Source organism: Eumetopias jubatus, unplaced genomic scaffold (assembly GCF_037043125.1).
Source record: "Eumetopias jubatus isolate StellerSeaLion01/CBP00866 unplaced genomic scaffold, mEumJub1_p1.0 scaffold_14, whole genome shotgun sequence".
NCBI lineage: Eukaryota > Metazoa > Chordata > Mammalia > Carnivora > Otariidae > Eumetopias > Eumetopias jubatus.
In genome coordinates, this window is record NW_028274820.1 from 18,633,895 (window position 1) to 18,649,536 (window position 15,642).

Genomic DNA, 15,642 nt, shown 5'->3' on the forward strand with positions numbered 1-15,642 from the left:
GCCCGTGGAGGAGAAGCACCAGAGGCTAGGCTGTGAAGTCACAGAATTGGGTTCCTGATTAGATTCTATGAAAGGCTCAAGAGAACAACTTGTAGGTTTCTGACCTGGTCAGCTTAGTGGCTGGTAGTGTCCTGTCCCCAGCAGAGAACAGGGGAGGGATTGAGTGTTGCCCTTTGGGATCTGTCCTTAACCTCAGGGACCGCTAAGTCGGATCCGACCTTCTAGAAGTTGGATCTTTGGGTCTGAGGCCCAGGAAAGAGATTGCCATTGGAAATCAGGCGAAAGATGTAAAAGATCGAAGCAAGAACATTGGTAGTATCCACAGAAAACCTCAGTATGGTGTGGATGGAGCGTAGTGAAGAAAGACAAGCAAGCTGAAACCAAAAAGACCAGGTCATGGGGAGCTTTCAGTCCCAGAGTTTGCGATTAAGTCATAGGCAGGATTTTTTCTCCACATACTTATCTCCTGAAAGAAACAAGAAACCCTACCTGAATATAGCAGCCATTTGATGCTTAGTAGAAAATGTAGAATTGTGTCAAGTGGGTTCATGTACAAGTGCGGTGTCCCAGCTGACTTGGCTTTGCGCACCGCCCCCCCCAGCTGCTCGGCGGAGTCAGGCCAGTGCGTGTGCCAACCTCACGTGATCGGGCGTCAGTGCAACGAGGTGGAATCCGGGTACTACTTTACCACCTTGGATCACTACATCTATGAAGCAGAAGAAGCCAACTTTGGGCCTGTAAGTAGGGGGCTGCTGGGCAGATGGGAAAAGCTGGGTCTGGGGGGGGGGGCAGTCACGGCATATGCACCTTTACAAAAATGCATTTTGGTGGTGCATTTTTACAGCTCTTGTCAGTGACAGGATCAGGACCATGCCTTCTTGAGAGCAGTCCTATTTAAAGCTAAGTAAATCTATAACTCACAAAAAGACTTCAGAAGGTTCACTAATGAGGCTTTTAGCGGGGTGTTTTCTTTGGTGGTGGGGGGTAATTTGTTTTTCGTTCTTCCATTCCTCTACTTATGCTCCAAAGTTATCGTTGATCTCGTATAGTAAATACTCAGACAGGACCTTGTTTCAGTTTTCTGTTGCTGTGTAAGCAGTTATCCCAAAATGTAGTGGTTTCAAAAGTACCTCTGGCACATCAGCTGGGGTGGCTGAAACAGGTGGAGGCGGGCTGGGCATTTTTCCTCCACATGCCTCCACCCCTGCACTGCCCCCCCGCCCCCAGCAGCCGCCTTGAGTTTCCTCACAGCGCAGTGGAGTCAGGACAGTGAGACTTCTACACGGCGTCTGGCCTCCAAGAAGGAGGCGAGAGAAACTGCCAGGCCTCTTAAAGCCTGGGCTCAGAAGTTTCAGGTCATTTTCTCATGTTTTGTTGGTCAGAAGTCGCAAGGCCAGACCAGATCTGAGGGCAGGGTAATGCAGTTTCTCCCTCTTGAAGGGTAGAGCCAGATGCCCATATGTATAGAGAATGAAGGACTTGGTCTTTGGAAGTGACTGATCACAGTGGTTATCTGTGATCCTGTGAACAAACTCAAACTCATGCTTGAGTTAACTGAGATTGATCGATCTTTGGTCTCTGTGGCCATCAGAATCAACGCCTCACCAGTGAGCACTCGTGATGGTATGACAGTTCTTCACTTGTACTTGGAGTTTGAAATGAATGCCAGGGAGAAAGGCAAACACACCCACTAGATACTGGACTAGCCTTGTAGAAAATCTAGGAAATAGCTCATTACTCCTTGGCTTGCTTATTCCTTTATTCTCATTCCTGGTTCTATCATAGACAGTGTCTCCCAAGCCTTTGGGTCCCACCTCCAATGTCCCAAGACTACCCCAATGACAAAACCAAAAAGAAACCAACTCCTCTTTATACATCAAAAACTTGTACCCTCTACCGAAAAAATGTGACTGCAAAAAATAGGTAGAATGCCTATAGTTTGGACCTTTGGGTGACTTCAGATTTCTTTAGCTGTTACATTTCCTTGAAATCCATTTCAAGTAAAGCTAGCTACTGTCCCCCTTGTACTTAGGGGGTCAGCATAGTGGAGCGGCAGTATATCCAGGACCGGATTCCTTCCTGGACCGGAGCAGGCTTCGTCCGAGTGCCCGAAGGGGCTTATTTGGAGTTTTTCATTGACAACATACCATATTCCATGGAGTATGACATCTTAATTCGCTACGAACCACAGGTAAACCTTCCATGGACTACCAGGGGTGGTAGAAATAATCTTCTAACAATGGATACAGTTTTTGTGAAATTTGGAGGTTGTATTAGAATAGAGGAGCCTCTCTGACTTTCTATCCCCAGTGGAAGCAAAAATGGGCATTTTTCTCGAATTCAGTTTTGCAAATCTTTAGTGATCCCTCATTAGGCTCTCGGCCTTGCTGAGACCTAAGGTGGTGATGAGAATGTGTCAGACCCTCTGATTGACATCACGGCCTGCACGGCCCAGGCTCGGATGCCCACCCCACCTTTAATAAAAGGCCGAAGGTGGACAGGGCAAGGGCAGAGATGCAGACAGTCCTGCATCTTACACCAGCGCAGATGCACCAGCTGCTGCCAAAATGTCCCATAAAGAATGAGTGCTAGGCCTTACAACAGAGATGGAATTTTGACACCAAAGGAAGTGAGGAATGGCGTGAGCAGAGGGATAGTGTTTTGAGAGTGCTTCCTCGTAGCTAGATAAGGGCATCATTGGAGATGCTGTTGGTAAGAATGCTGGCATCAGCACAGGAGCCTGGACGCTGTATTACAGGGTTTTGGGTAGGGGATTGTCCTGATCAGAGCTGTGTTGCCTGATGGTCAGAGAGGGGATTGGGAGAGGCAAGGAGGGCAGGGAGGCTATTCAGTGTCCAGGTGAGACGAGATTAGGGCTGGAGCAGAGACCAGAGCAAAGGAAATGGGAAAGAGGGAAGGGAAATGCAAGTGAGTGTTTTTCATTTAAACTTGGCAAATGACCGATTGGGAGAGGTTTTTATAAACAGACGGGCAGCAGTGGGCCAGTGTGGATGCTCCTTTGATGGTTTGTTTCTTACTTTAGCTCCCCGACCACTGGGAAAAAGCTGTCATCACAGTGCAGCGACCTGGAAAGATCCCAACCAGCAGCCGATGTGGTAACACTATTCCTGATGATGACAACCAGGTGGTGTCCTTCTCGCCTGGCTCGAGGTCAGTGTGACACTGGTTTGCAACTCATAGAACCAGTAGGCAGATGATTATATTTTTTCTGGTACCTTGCCTTGCAAGTCCAGTTACCATTTCAGAGCCTGAGCCAAACATAGACTATTGCCTTTCTTCTTTTGCCATGATCTACGTAGAGCTTTGATGGATGGATGGATGGATTGGATACCTAAACGTTGACTTTGCTTTGGTATTTTTCCCTCTCGTTTGGGGGCAGGTATGTGGTCCTTCCACGCCCCGTGTGCTTTGAGAAGGGTGTGAACTACACAGTGAGGTTGGAGCTGCCCCAATACACCTCCTCCGATAGTGATGTGGAGAGTCCCTACACGCTCATTGATTCCGTAAGTGGAAGGTCACTTCTGAAGTGAAGGTCATGGGGGAAAGGCTGGGCAGAGAGTGTTCATCTGCTTCCCTAGAGGGTTTTATGGAGGGGGAACATGGAGAGGTTAGGCATAATCATTTTCTCTTGCTTCCAAAGCCACGTGGCTTATTTATTTTAATAAAAATTCTACCCTCTGAGGGCGCCTGGGTGGCTCAGATGGTTAAGCGTCTGCCTTCAGCTCAGGTCATGATCCCAGGGTCCTGGGATCGAGTCCCGCATCGGGCTCCCTGCTCCTTGGGAGCCTGCTTCTCCCTCTGCCTCTCTCTCTCTCTCTCTCTCTTTCTCTCTCTGTCTCTCATGAATAAATAAATAAAATCTTTAAAAAAAATATTCTACCCTCTGAAAAGGATTTACTCAAGCGGATTGTTTGTGAAAATAAAAAGAATCTTAGAACTGGCATTCCAAAAGCCATCAGATGATGTAAGGTATATCTAAACTTTTTCTGGCAAGAATATTTAAGAATGGAAAGGTTTTCACTGTATTGAATGAGTCGAATTTTTTTTCTTTTCCGGGGTCAAAGTAGAGTTTGGGGTTTTGATGAGTTAACTTGCTTTAGTTGATGACACAGACCCCACCGTAAGAGCTCTTTGCTGTTCTTGATTCTTCCCAGCTTGTTCTCATGCCGTTCTGTAAATCACTGGACATCTTCACTGTGGGGGGACCAGGGGATGGGCTGGTCACCAACAGCGCCTGGGAAACCTTTCAGAGATACAGATGTCTGGAGAACAGCAGAAGCGTTGTGAAAACACCAATGACCGATGTTTGCAGAAACATAATCTTCAGCATTTCTGCCCTGTTACACCAGACAGGCCTGGGTAGGTATCCCCGACCCTTCTTTCTTGGGGCCAAGAGTACCTGGCATCACAAGGTACACTGGCTGTCATGCCCTGTAGTTCTATGTGAGGCAGTCAGCAACCGAAGTTTGTGTTTTTTGTTTTTAAAGAATATTTTAGTGATAGAGCACCATTGAAAATGCAATCACATAGGGGAAGGGAAGGAATAAGAAGATGGAACCAGAGAGGGAGGCAAACCATGAGAGACTCTTAACTGTGGGAAACAAACGAGGGGTGCTGGAGGGGCGGTGGGTGGGGGAATGGGGTAATTGGGTGATGCATATTAAGGAGGGCATTTGTTGTGATGAGCACTGGGGGTTATATGCAACTGATGAATCACTAAATTCTACCTCTGAAACTAATAATACAGTATACGTTAACTAAATTGAATTTAAATAAAATTTTTTAAAAATGCAGTCACAACAGTGACTAGGGGCAAAGCCAGGAGGATGCAGCATTTCCAGAGGCAGGTGGGGAGTTGGGATGGAATCAGGGAGCATCATATACAACTGAAATTTGCTTTTCTCCTTGAAAGGTCAGACCACTTCTGAAGGTCACTGGGCTTTTTTCTAAGGTCCTGTGCTAGTTGAGCTTTGAAGGCAAGGGTAGAAAACCTTAATGACCTTCTTCAGAGAAAAACTGCTTTTATCTGCCGACTCCATCTCCTCTTGCTTCCCTCCCAGTCATCATAAGGCTGACATTGTTTTATCTTTTTAGTTTTATTTTTTTAATTTAAATTCAATTAATTAATATGTCTTATTGGTTTCAGAGGTACAGGTCTGTGGTTCATCAGTCTTACACCCAGTGCTCATTACATCAAATGCCCTCCTCAATGTCCCTCACCCGGTTACCTCATCCCCTCCAGCAACCCTCAGTTTGTTTCCTGTGATTAAGAGTCTCATGATTTATCTCCCTCTCCGGTTTCATCTTGTTTATTTTTTTCCTCTCTTTATCTATGATCCTCTGTTTTGTTTCTTAAATTCCACATATCAGTGAGATCATATGATAATTGTCTTTCTGTGATTGACTTATTTCGCTCAGCATAATACCCTCCAGTTCCATCCACATCATTGCAAATGGCAAGATTTCATTTTTTTGGTGGCTGTGTAATATTCCATTGTGTGTGTGTGTGTGTGTGTGTGTGTGTGTGTGTGTGTATACCACCTCTTCTTTATCCATTCATCTGTTGATGGACATCTTGACTCTTTCCATAGTTTGGCTATTGTGGACATTGCTGCTATGGACATTGCTGCTATAAACTTTGGGGTGCACGTGCCCCTTCGGATCCCTACATTTGCATCTTTGGGGTAAATACCCAGTAGTGCAATTGCGGGGTCGTAGGGTAGCTCTATTTTCAACTTTCTGAGGAACGTCTGAACAGTTTTCCAGAGTGGTTGCACCAGCTTGCATTCCCACCAACAGTGTAGGAGGGTTCCCCTTTCTCTGCATGCTCACCAGCATCTGTCGTTTCCTGACTTGTTAATTTTAGCCATTCTGACTGGTGTGAGGTGGTATCTCATTGAGGTTTTGATCTGGATTTCCCTGTTGCCGAGTGATGTTGAGCACTTTTTCATGTGTCTGTTGGCCATTTGGATGTCTTCTTTGGAAAAATGTCTGTTCGTGTCTTCTGCCCATTTCTTGATTGGATCATTTGTTCTTTGGGTGTTGAGTTTGAGAAGTTCTTTATGGATTTTGGATACTAGCCCTTTATCTGATATGTCATTTGCAAATATCTTCTCCCATTCTGTGGGTTGTCTTTTGGTTTTGTGGACTGTTTTCTTTGCTATGCAAAAGCTTTTTATCTTGATGAAGTCCCAATAGTTCGTTTTTGCCCTTGCTTCCCTTGCCTTTGGAGACGTGTCTAGCGGCCAAGGTCACAGAGACTGCTATCTGTGTTCTCTACGATTTTGATGGATTCCTGTTTCACTTTCATCCATTTTGAGTCTATTTTTGTGTATGGTGTAAGGAAATGGTCCAGTTTCATTCTTCTGCGTGTGGCTGTTCAGTTTTCCCAACACCATTTGTTGAAGAGACTGTCTTTTTTCCATTGGACGTTCTTTCCTGCCTTGTCAAAGATTAGTTGACCATAGAGTTGAGAGTCCGTTTCTGGGTTCTCTATTCTGTTCCATTGATCTGTGTGTCTGTTTTTGTGCCAGTACCATACTGTCTTGGTTATTACAGCTTTGTCATAGAGCTTGAAGTTCGGAATTGTGATGCTGCCAGCTTTGCTTTGCTTTTTCAACCTTCCTTTGGTTCTTTGGGGTCTTTTCTGTGAAAATGTTGATGGCACTTTGATAGGGATTGCACTGAATGTGTAGATTGCTCTGGGCAGCATAGACATTTTAACAGTATTTGTTCTTCTAATCCGTGAGCATGGAATGTTTTTCCGTTTCTTTATGGGGATGATGTTGTTTTAAACAGGAAGAATGAGCCAAGGTAGTAAAGAGGAAGGATCGGGGCGAGCCCGAGGAAAGGGGTGGTCTGGCTCAGAGCCCGAGTGACTTGCTTCGCTCCTCTTCTTCCCGGGATCGGCTGCTCCGTGTCACGGGTTCTGGCGTCTCTCTCCCTACAGCTTGTGAATGTGACCCCCAGGGCTCATTGAGTTCTGTCTGCGACCCCAATGGAGGCCAGTGCCAGTGCCGGCCGAACGTGGTTGGAAGAACCTGCGATAGATGTGCTCCTGGCACCTTTGGCTTTGGCCCCAGTGGATGCAAACGTAAGTTAATCAGAACTATAATGTACTCACTGAGATGAATCTGAGAAATACTGGTGTGGGTTCCGTGGCTCCAGAAGGTGGGGCGATGCTCCGCAAACTGATCACCCGAGCATAGGGTGCTTCTCTCTGGGGTGGGTTTGCACTGAAGGAGTTTCTCAGGGTGGTTCCACCGTTGCCTCTTTCTTCAGCTTGTGAGTGTCACCTGCAAGGATCCATCAATGCCTTCTGCCACCCCATCACTGGCCAGTGCCAGTGTTTCCAGGGCGTGTACGCTCGGCAGTGTGACCGGTGCCTACCTGGGTACTGGGGCTTCCCAAGCTGCCAGCCCTGCCAGTGTAACGGCCACGCCGATGACTGCGACTCAGCAACGGGGACCTGCCTGGGCTGCCAGGACTACACCACGGGGCACAACTGTGAAAGGTACGTGCTCGCCGCCTCTCCAAAGTAAAGAGAAGGAGATGGTTTTGGGCTGAGCGGACAGTGTATTAGACAAACACAAGGCAGAATCTCTATCAGATTCTAGAAGGCTCGTTCATTTCCGATCACCTCCGTATTTCCTAGGAACTTATTCCATTTTTGGGTGCGCCTTTAGTTGATACCTTCTGGGTGCTGGGCGCCATGTTGGTGCTGGGGATACGGCAGAGAACAAACATGAGCTGACCCCCTTGGAGCGCCATCCTGGAGGTCAGCCTAGATCTGGACAGAAATCCTCAGTCTCAGCAGATTCTCGCCTAGGATGAGCGTTCTGAAATGTGAATGCCTCATTTGGGTCAAAGTAGAAACCAGATCCAAATAGAATTTGGCATTTTAGACAGCTCTATTTTTTTAAACACTTTCATGCAGCTCCAGCTTCCAGGAGGCCATGTAAAATGTGCAAAAGTAGACCTGTTTTCCAGTTAGCAAATTAATTGAATAATTATTACGGATGTAAAGCGCACTACGCTAGATACAGCAAAAGAGGACCTAGAATGTGCCCCTAATAACATTACGGCCAAGCTCAGTAGATAGTAATGCACATGATGAAATTACATGCCGACTTAGACTGTTCATTCCTAATGAAAGGCAGATCTGCAACGAGAACTGCTGTTTTTGGAGTAATGGTCTCCACCTTTCATCTCAGTTAACATGCATCCACACTATCTGGGACTTTTGTTTTTAAAATGTCAGCAAATGCCTCAGTGCAAAAATTGTTCATCAGATGAAAGAGAAATTGCCAGTGGATATTGAATATATGATCAACTTATGTTGGGAAGACATGCGTGGAAGCAAATATAGGGTTTTCGGCTCTGTGCTAGAGTGCTGTTGAAGAATTTGGAGGTTCCAAGGGTGCCTGGGTGGGTCGGTCCATTAGGCCTCTGCCTTCAGCACAGGTCTGATCTCAGGGTCCTGGGATCGAGCCCCATCTCGGGCTCCAGGCTCAGCGGGGAGTCTCCTTCTCCCTCTCCATCTACCTCTGTGTGCTTGCTCGCTCTCTCTCTCTCAAATAAATAAATCTTAAAAAAAAAAGGAATTTGGAGGTTCCAAATTCCTTCCAAGCACAAAATTGCCTTGTAAGAAGATAATAAGGAAACAGTTATTAATATATTAATGTCATCTCTTTTTTTCTGCATTAAGATTTTCATTATTGTTCTTTGGGAGATGGAGAATGAGTTCAAAAGAGACAGATAAGAAAATGAGATTAAAAAGAACAAGGGGGTGAGGCAGGGAACACAGGTGGTCACCCACCACGCGGGTGTGAAATCCAGCACGGGCCGTGCGGGGTCGGGGGCGGGCATTGTGGCATGACCAGCATCCCGCGCGAAGAGTTGGCTCGATATTTGTGACTGTTTGGATTTTATTTGTAAAGCGTTTTGTTTCTTATAGGAAAATGCGAGAGGGTGTGGGAGGGGAAAAACATTTAGTCCTACATTTGGATGACAAAAAGTATCTGGGATTCTGTGAGGCAACTTCTCATCATTCTTTTCTTCATTCCAAGATGATCAGAGTTTCAGTCCTGTGAATTCAAGCAGCCGCTCTGGGCTCAGCTCATTCCCAAGGGGGGGTGGAGGGAGAGGCAGGAAATGAACACTCAGTTACTATCATGAGGTATTTGGATTTATTTCACCTAGAAAAGCCTTCTAGAAAACTTTCTCAGAACCCGTTGTACAAACTTGCTTCATCTCTGCTGACTTTCCCAGCACATAATTGGAGGACGTGTTCTTGTATCCTGTCTGTGTCTAATTAAACAGAATGTTAATCCCCTCTGGACAGCTTTCCCTTCTCTTTCTTCATCTCCTTCCCCTCTCCCCATTTAAAAAAAATATTACCCATTTCAAAAGAAAAAAAGCAAAAATACCCCCCCAAAAACCCAAATAACAAAAACCATGACAAACAAAATGAATTGGAAATCCTCAGACCTCAGGTTCAGTTCTGCTTCTAACCTGTTCCATAGCCCTGAGTGAGTTAGCTCACCTCTCCGAGCGTCCAGCCGTCTGCTGATAGAATAGGTTGGATTAGATGCTCTCCAAAGTCCCTTCACCCTTTGTTACAGGAGGAAAAAGTAACCCCACATCAACCAGTCATGCTGAGAAATGTTGAAAAGCAGCATCCCATAGTAAAAGAATGCCTTGCTACAAGTCAGGAGGCTGAATTCAATTCCTGGCTCATTACATACTGGCCGTGTAAGCCTTGCCTGTCATTTAACCTCCGTGGATTCCTGATCTGTAAGGAGAAGAGGTGGGAGTTGGTAAATGACCTCCCTCTTGCCTCTCCTAGTTTGAAACCACCTGACAGACACAGGAGTCCTGCAGCTAGAGAGCATCCTTATCAGCTTTGTTACTGGTGAAGGCTGGAATGCAGAACAAGCCACCATGGGCTTGCTAACTCATCACCCCTCCCGGGCAGGGGCAGACAGACAGACAACCACACACTGCCTTCCCGCAGCCCCCCCTACCACGCCCACCTCCTTCCCCAGACTCTTTAATGCAAGGCAGAACGCTCAGGGCAGGCGGGCCAGGCAGCTGATAGGACAACAGGGGGCACGTGAGGAGACGTACCTCTTCTTCTGGGGAGGAGTGAGTGAGGGTCCTAATGCAGTGCCCCTGCACGTGTGATCCCCAGACGAGCAGCATCAGCGTCACATGGGAGTAACTAAGTCAGAAATGGAGGGATGAGCCCGGCAGCCTGTTTTAACAAGCCCTCCAAGGGATTCTGATTGGAGCGAACACTGGAGAACCGCTGCCCTCATGGAAAATCTTCCAAGTGGAAATAGGAGAAATGGGGGGTGGGGAGCGGTGAATGTTCATAAGCAGAGAACACGGTTTCTAAGACTCTTTTTTGTAACGGGTTTCTTACAATGGTGGTTCCTGGCCCTCTCTCCTCTGGGACTGATGCAGGTGCTTGGCCGGTTACTATGGCGATCCCATCATCGGGTCAGGAGATCACTGCCGCCCTTGTCCTTGCCCAGACGGTCCCGACAGCGGACGCCAGTTCGCCAATAGCTGTTATCAGGACCCCGTGACTTTGCAGCTGGCTTGTGTCTGTAATCCTGGGCACATCGGTAAGTAAGGTCGAGACTTCCGGAGGAAAGGACGTGTCTTTCTGAGTTTTAGTTGTGCATGAAGGAAAAAGATGAAGAGTGCGACAATTTAGTGTCATGTTTACCAACCTTAATTAAGACCAAAGGGAACGTGACATACAAAAGATGCTCTTTTCCCTGTTTGGCATGTGGAGTAAATTCTTGAGTGTCTGCAATGATGCTCTAAGAGCAGGAGAGCAAGTGCACTTGAATCCCTGAGTGAGTCACCTTCCCCAGCTCCTGGCCGAAGAGGCTCAACGTGGTGAAGTGGCCACATAGTGGGCAGATGGAAGACGAGAACTTCATCCCCAGACACCTGAATTAGCCAGACTCGATATGTTCTTTGTTGTCGATTATACTCCCGGGCTCTGCCAACCCTTAAGGAGTGGACTTAACTTGTGATCACTCCCTTTAATTTCCTCCTTGATGCCACGGTTTCAGATATTAATGATGCCTAGCCGTAGTTCAAAAACACTGGCCTAGATTTCAGGTCCTCTTTCCAGCTAATGACATGGTCAACCAGGGCTCGGCAAGGAGCCCAGCACCTCCTGGGTCAGTGCTCTCGGCAGGAATGTCAGGGGGGCTGGACGTGTCAGTCAGCAAGCTGAACGGCTTGTGCTTGGTCCCTAGGCTCCAGGTGTGACGACTGTGCCCCAGGCTTCTTTGGCAATCCCTCGGATGTGGGGGGCTCCTGTCAGCCTTGCCAGTGTCACCACAACATCGACATGACCGACCCGGAAGCCTGCGACAAGGAGACGGGGAGGTGCCTCAAGTGCCTGTACCACACGGAGGGGGAGCACTGCCAGTTCTGCCGGTCCGGGTACTATGGGGACGCCCTCCGGCAGGACTGTCGAAGTAAGCTCAGCTTCCCTTTGCACACCTTTCGGATGATTTCCACCGCCTTCTTCACTATCAGGGGGATGTTCTTCTTCGGATGTCTGTTTCATCTGGGAACACACCTGATAAGCTTTTTCTTGGACAAAAGAAGGATGAGATTGACCTTTTCTTTTTGTTACATCCTTGTTTTCTGGCCGGATTGAAGTCTCAAGATGTGGCTCAGTGCCTGAGGGAGGGAACCAAAAGGAAACTGTGTAGCTGTGTCAGAATGATCAGTGCCACCCAATAGAGTGCGTTGATTTTATGCTCTGCCCGTGAACTTGCTGCCGGGCCAGGACGTAGAGGTCCTAAGTACCTCCATCCACAGATGGAGCCTTCCCGCCTAAGGGGGAGAAGGAAGGAATATCTCTCCAGTGTCTCCTGCAGAACTACTTTCTCTCTTAGCAGGAGATCAGTTAGCATCTCCTCCTGCGGAGGCCGTGCCCCCAGGCCCCCCTGTTTATACAGACGTGGGGAATGTGGAAGGTCAGCAGGACTGGTGTTACCCGCTCGCGCGGCCTCCACCTGCCTTGTCTGACACATCCGTTACTGCTGCTCCCTGCCGAGGGTTTGAAGTCCTGATATCCCAAGTCCCACAGCAAATTTTTTTGTTATTTCCAGTTAAATCTCAATTTTCACATGATTTGCCAGCAGCTATTAAAACTCCGAGTATTTCAGAAATGCTGGTAGGCAAAATATGTCCTCATCTGCCTGGAAAACGTCAGAACTGTCTACGTTGTAAGAATTTCTGAAGAACAGCAGTTTTAGTGGGGTTTTTCTGGTTTTGTTGTTTTTGGTTTTTTGTGTTTTTGTTTTGTTTTTATTTTTGTTTTTTGGTTTTGGGGTTTTTTTTAATCATTTCCATTCCTTTCCCTCTTTTTTTTTTAAGATTTTATTTATTTATTTGACAGAGAGCACAAGCAGGGGGAGCTACAGAAGGAGAGGGAGAAGCTGACTCCCCACTGAGCAGGAAGCCCGAAGTGGGGCTCGATCCCAGGACCCCGGGATCATGACCTGAGCCGAAGGCAGATGCTTAACGACTGAGCCACCCAGGCGCCCCCATTCCTTTCCCTCTTGTTTGCATCTCCAGGCCAAAACCTGGGGAGGGACGATCTTAGCCATTAGAACGTAGCTAACTTCCATATCGTCTATGTATTTCACGGATTTTATGAGCTTGTTGAGTGTAAGTAAATGGGATCGCACTGTTCATTTCCAGAGTGTGTCTGCAATGACCTGGGCACGGTGCAGGAGCACTGCAACGGCTCCGACTGCCGGTGCGACAGAACCACGGGCCAGTGCCTGTGTCTTCCCAATGTGGTCGGGCAGAACTGTGACCGCTGTGCGCCCGACACCTGGCAACTGGCCAGTGGGACCGGCTGTGACCCGTGCGACTGCGATCCCGCTCATTCCTTCGGGCCGTCATGCAACGAGGTGAGGCGCTGGTGGCCAGGGGTGAGGCCGTATGGTGTGAGGACTCCCCTTTAGGAGTCTGGGGGCGTGGCTAGCCCATTCAGTGTCTTTGCCCCAGTTAGAGGAGGGCCCCCCACCTCCTCGTGGCCAGGGTGCGCAGCCCGGCTACCAGAGCACAGACCGGAGGTCAGGCCCCCCGTCAGGATGCACACGTGTGTGCTGTTTTTCATCCACACCTGGCTGCTGCTGAACCAGACTCCTTGCTTAGCAATACAGCCTGAAAGGAAGCACGTGGCCATATCGGCACGGTAAGTTGTGCTCTTGCTTCCTGACACACCCTGAGAGTGACGTGTCCCAATGGCAGGCGCATCGCAGGAGGCCTAGGCTCACTGGCGGTGTGTGAAGAAACCCACAGATAAAGCGTAGTGTGCTCTGGCCCTTTCCACCCCTTGTTGCTGGAGAGCAGTCAGAGGCCGGCAGGGGGCCCTGGGCACCCGGGGTGGGGGGGGTGGGGACTTCAGAGCCGGAGGGGGCTTCTCTGCTTGAGTCCTGCTGGCCCGTCTGACCGGGCTATGTCTTGTGGCCGCAGTTCACGGGACAGTGTCAGTGCATGCCCGGCTTCGGAGGCCGCACCTGCAGCGAGTGCCAGGAGCTCTTCTGGGGAGATCCCAACGTGGAGTGCCGAGGTGAACCGCGGGGTGTTCTCGGGGGGGTGCTGGTTGGGCCGGAGGCAACACGTGTGCCGCAGCTTTTTGTACCAGTGAATTGGTTTGTAGGTCTCGCGACAAAAGCAGTCCGAGCTCATTGTTCAGAGAGCAATCTAACAGATCCTGCCCCATGGAAGGGCAGATCGTAAAGAACGAGCTGCTGACTTCCAGCTCCATCCCCCGGGGGTGGGGGGGGCGTCTTTGCCTCTGCACAAGGGCATGCACGCACCATGAAGACACACAGAATGGCTTTTTCACACACTTTTGACCCAAATGGGCTCATCTTAACGACCTAGTTCTGCAAACTGATTCTTCCCCCTCCCATGAACAGTATCTTGTGGCCGGCTTCCTTGTCAGCACACAGAGTTAAATGGTGGTTCTGGTCAGCTCATGCGGTTCCAGTGTGTCCAGTAGACTCCGCTGATAGTTAAGGCCCTCGGCGCATGTGTGGTAGCATGCTGTCCCCACCGTGGGAACCGGAGGGCCATATCCCAGCATCGCTCTGCACAACAGAGGAGGAGGTAACAGGAGCCCCAAGTCTGTTAAATGTGAATAAAAGCCAGATTTTCACTTAGGCTTATGACAAACAGGAGTATGAGGGAAAACTTGATGAGTTCTTCAGAAGAAAAACTTGTTAAAATCATGTGGATCGTAAGGATTGCTTAATTCTCGTGCTGTTGCAATTTTGGTTTTGACCTGCCAGGTATTTTTTCGGATCTTAAAGCAAAAGCATTTGTGGGAAGGATTTTCATAGACTGCTTCTATTCTGGTGTCATAGTCTCACTTTCCTGCTTGGGTTGTCTTCCCCACGTTTTAAGCTTATAAGTACGGATAACTATCTTTGCAGTTTTTTAACCGTTCTTCCTTATATTTTCCTTGTGACACATCTGAAATTCTCAGTCCCTGTTGGACTCTAAATAAAAAGTGACCTTTTTCTTTTTTGGAGGCAGCTGTGGCAAGAAATGATACAGAGCTTCAAGCTAGCGGTTCACTGAGTATCTCCTCTCAAAGATGAGAAACAGAGATACTATGTGTTCCTTCAGAGTCCACCCATCTGTTCCTTAATAGGGGGGCAAACTTCAGTGGACAAGGCCTGAATACAAGGCATATGATCTGTTATTTCAGTGGAGGCTTAGCCAGAAGGGTTTGTACCAACATCTCAGGTTAAGGTTTGTTCCACAGAAATGATGATTACAGTGTGGATGAGCAGGTGCTCCTTTCTTCATCGGTCATTAGTCCAGATATTGGTTCTTCATGGGATCTCATTTTCTCATTTCCACGAGAAGGTCTGCGACATTCAGTGGGATGCCTGCTCCAGGCTGTCTCCCGCAAGTAACATCCTGTTTAAAATAGGGTTTCTGCGGGGCTCCGATCACTCTCCTGGCAGATTCCTCAATCTTGTAATGCCCCAAGGGCTTGACTTGCTCCAGATAATGGTTCTATCATCGCTTATAGCCCAATTCCACCAGCATGTATCATTGGCAAAATAGCTTTGGCCACCAAAGCTTGCTGACCTTTCGCTCCATCTCAGCTCTGTGAGCATGAAAAGCCCGTTCCCCGAGTTAGTCAATCAGAGAATTGTTCATTTAGCGCTCAGAACTTTACCCCTCACCCTTTTATCTTCAAACTTTCAGCTCTAAATCTGCTAGAGCATTTGCGGCTTATAGGAACAGTATCAGCTTGTTCTGGTCAAAAGTTAGATCATGTTTTAGCAAATTTGCAAAGAGGGAAATCCATGGCATCTGTGTCCACCAACTACTTTGTGGTATCCAGAAGAAAGGTCAGCCTGTTACAGAAGAAACTATTGGGACCCAAGTGTTTTTGACGACCTGGGTGAACTGGAGAAAGCTCCTAACCTGCAAAGTTTCCAGAGACAGAGGTGGGACTTAGCCATGGGGAGGTCGCGGCCATCCCTGGGCCTGGCGTGAATGGGACGGCCGCGGGGCAGGACTAGTGTGATCAGCTCTGGCAGCTGGAGG

At 48.2% G+C, this 15,642-nt stretch overlaps 1 protein-coding gene across 1 annotated transcript in view; it reads left to right on the plus strand.

Moving 5' to 3' along the window:
• LAMB1 (laminin subunit beta 1) overlaps nucleotides 1–15,642 on the plus strand; it is a 70,010-nt gene that overhangs the window by 32,819 nt on the left and 21,549 nt on the right. Inside the window, exons 13-23 of the mRNA XM_028094514.2 lie at nucleotides 602–737; nucleotides 2,033–2,191; nucleotides 3,044–3,171; nucleotides 3,401–3,524; nucleotides 4,176–4,380; nucleotides 6,971–7,114; nucleotides 7,303–7,534; nucleotides 10,489–10,652; nucleotides 11,301–11,525; nucleotides 12,763–12,977; nucleotides 13,546–13,642. Of these exons, the coding sequence (XP_027950315.1) occupies nucleotides 602–737; nucleotides 2,033–2,191; nucleotides 3,044–3,171; nucleotides 3,401–3,524; nucleotides 4,176–4,380; nucleotides 6,971–7,114; nucleotides 7,303–7,534; nucleotides 10,489–10,652; nucleotides 11,301–11,525; nucleotides 12,763–12,977; nucleotides 13,546–13,642 (1,829 nt within the window). The remainder of the gene's footprint in view (nucleotides 1–601; nucleotides 738–2,032; nucleotides 2,192–3,043; nucleotides 3,172–3,400; nucleotides 3,525–4,175; nucleotides 4,381–6,970; nucleotides 7,115–7,302; nucleotides 7,535–10,488; nucleotides 10,653–11,300; nucleotides 11,526–12,762; nucleotides 12,978–13,545; nucleotides 13,643–15,642) is intronic.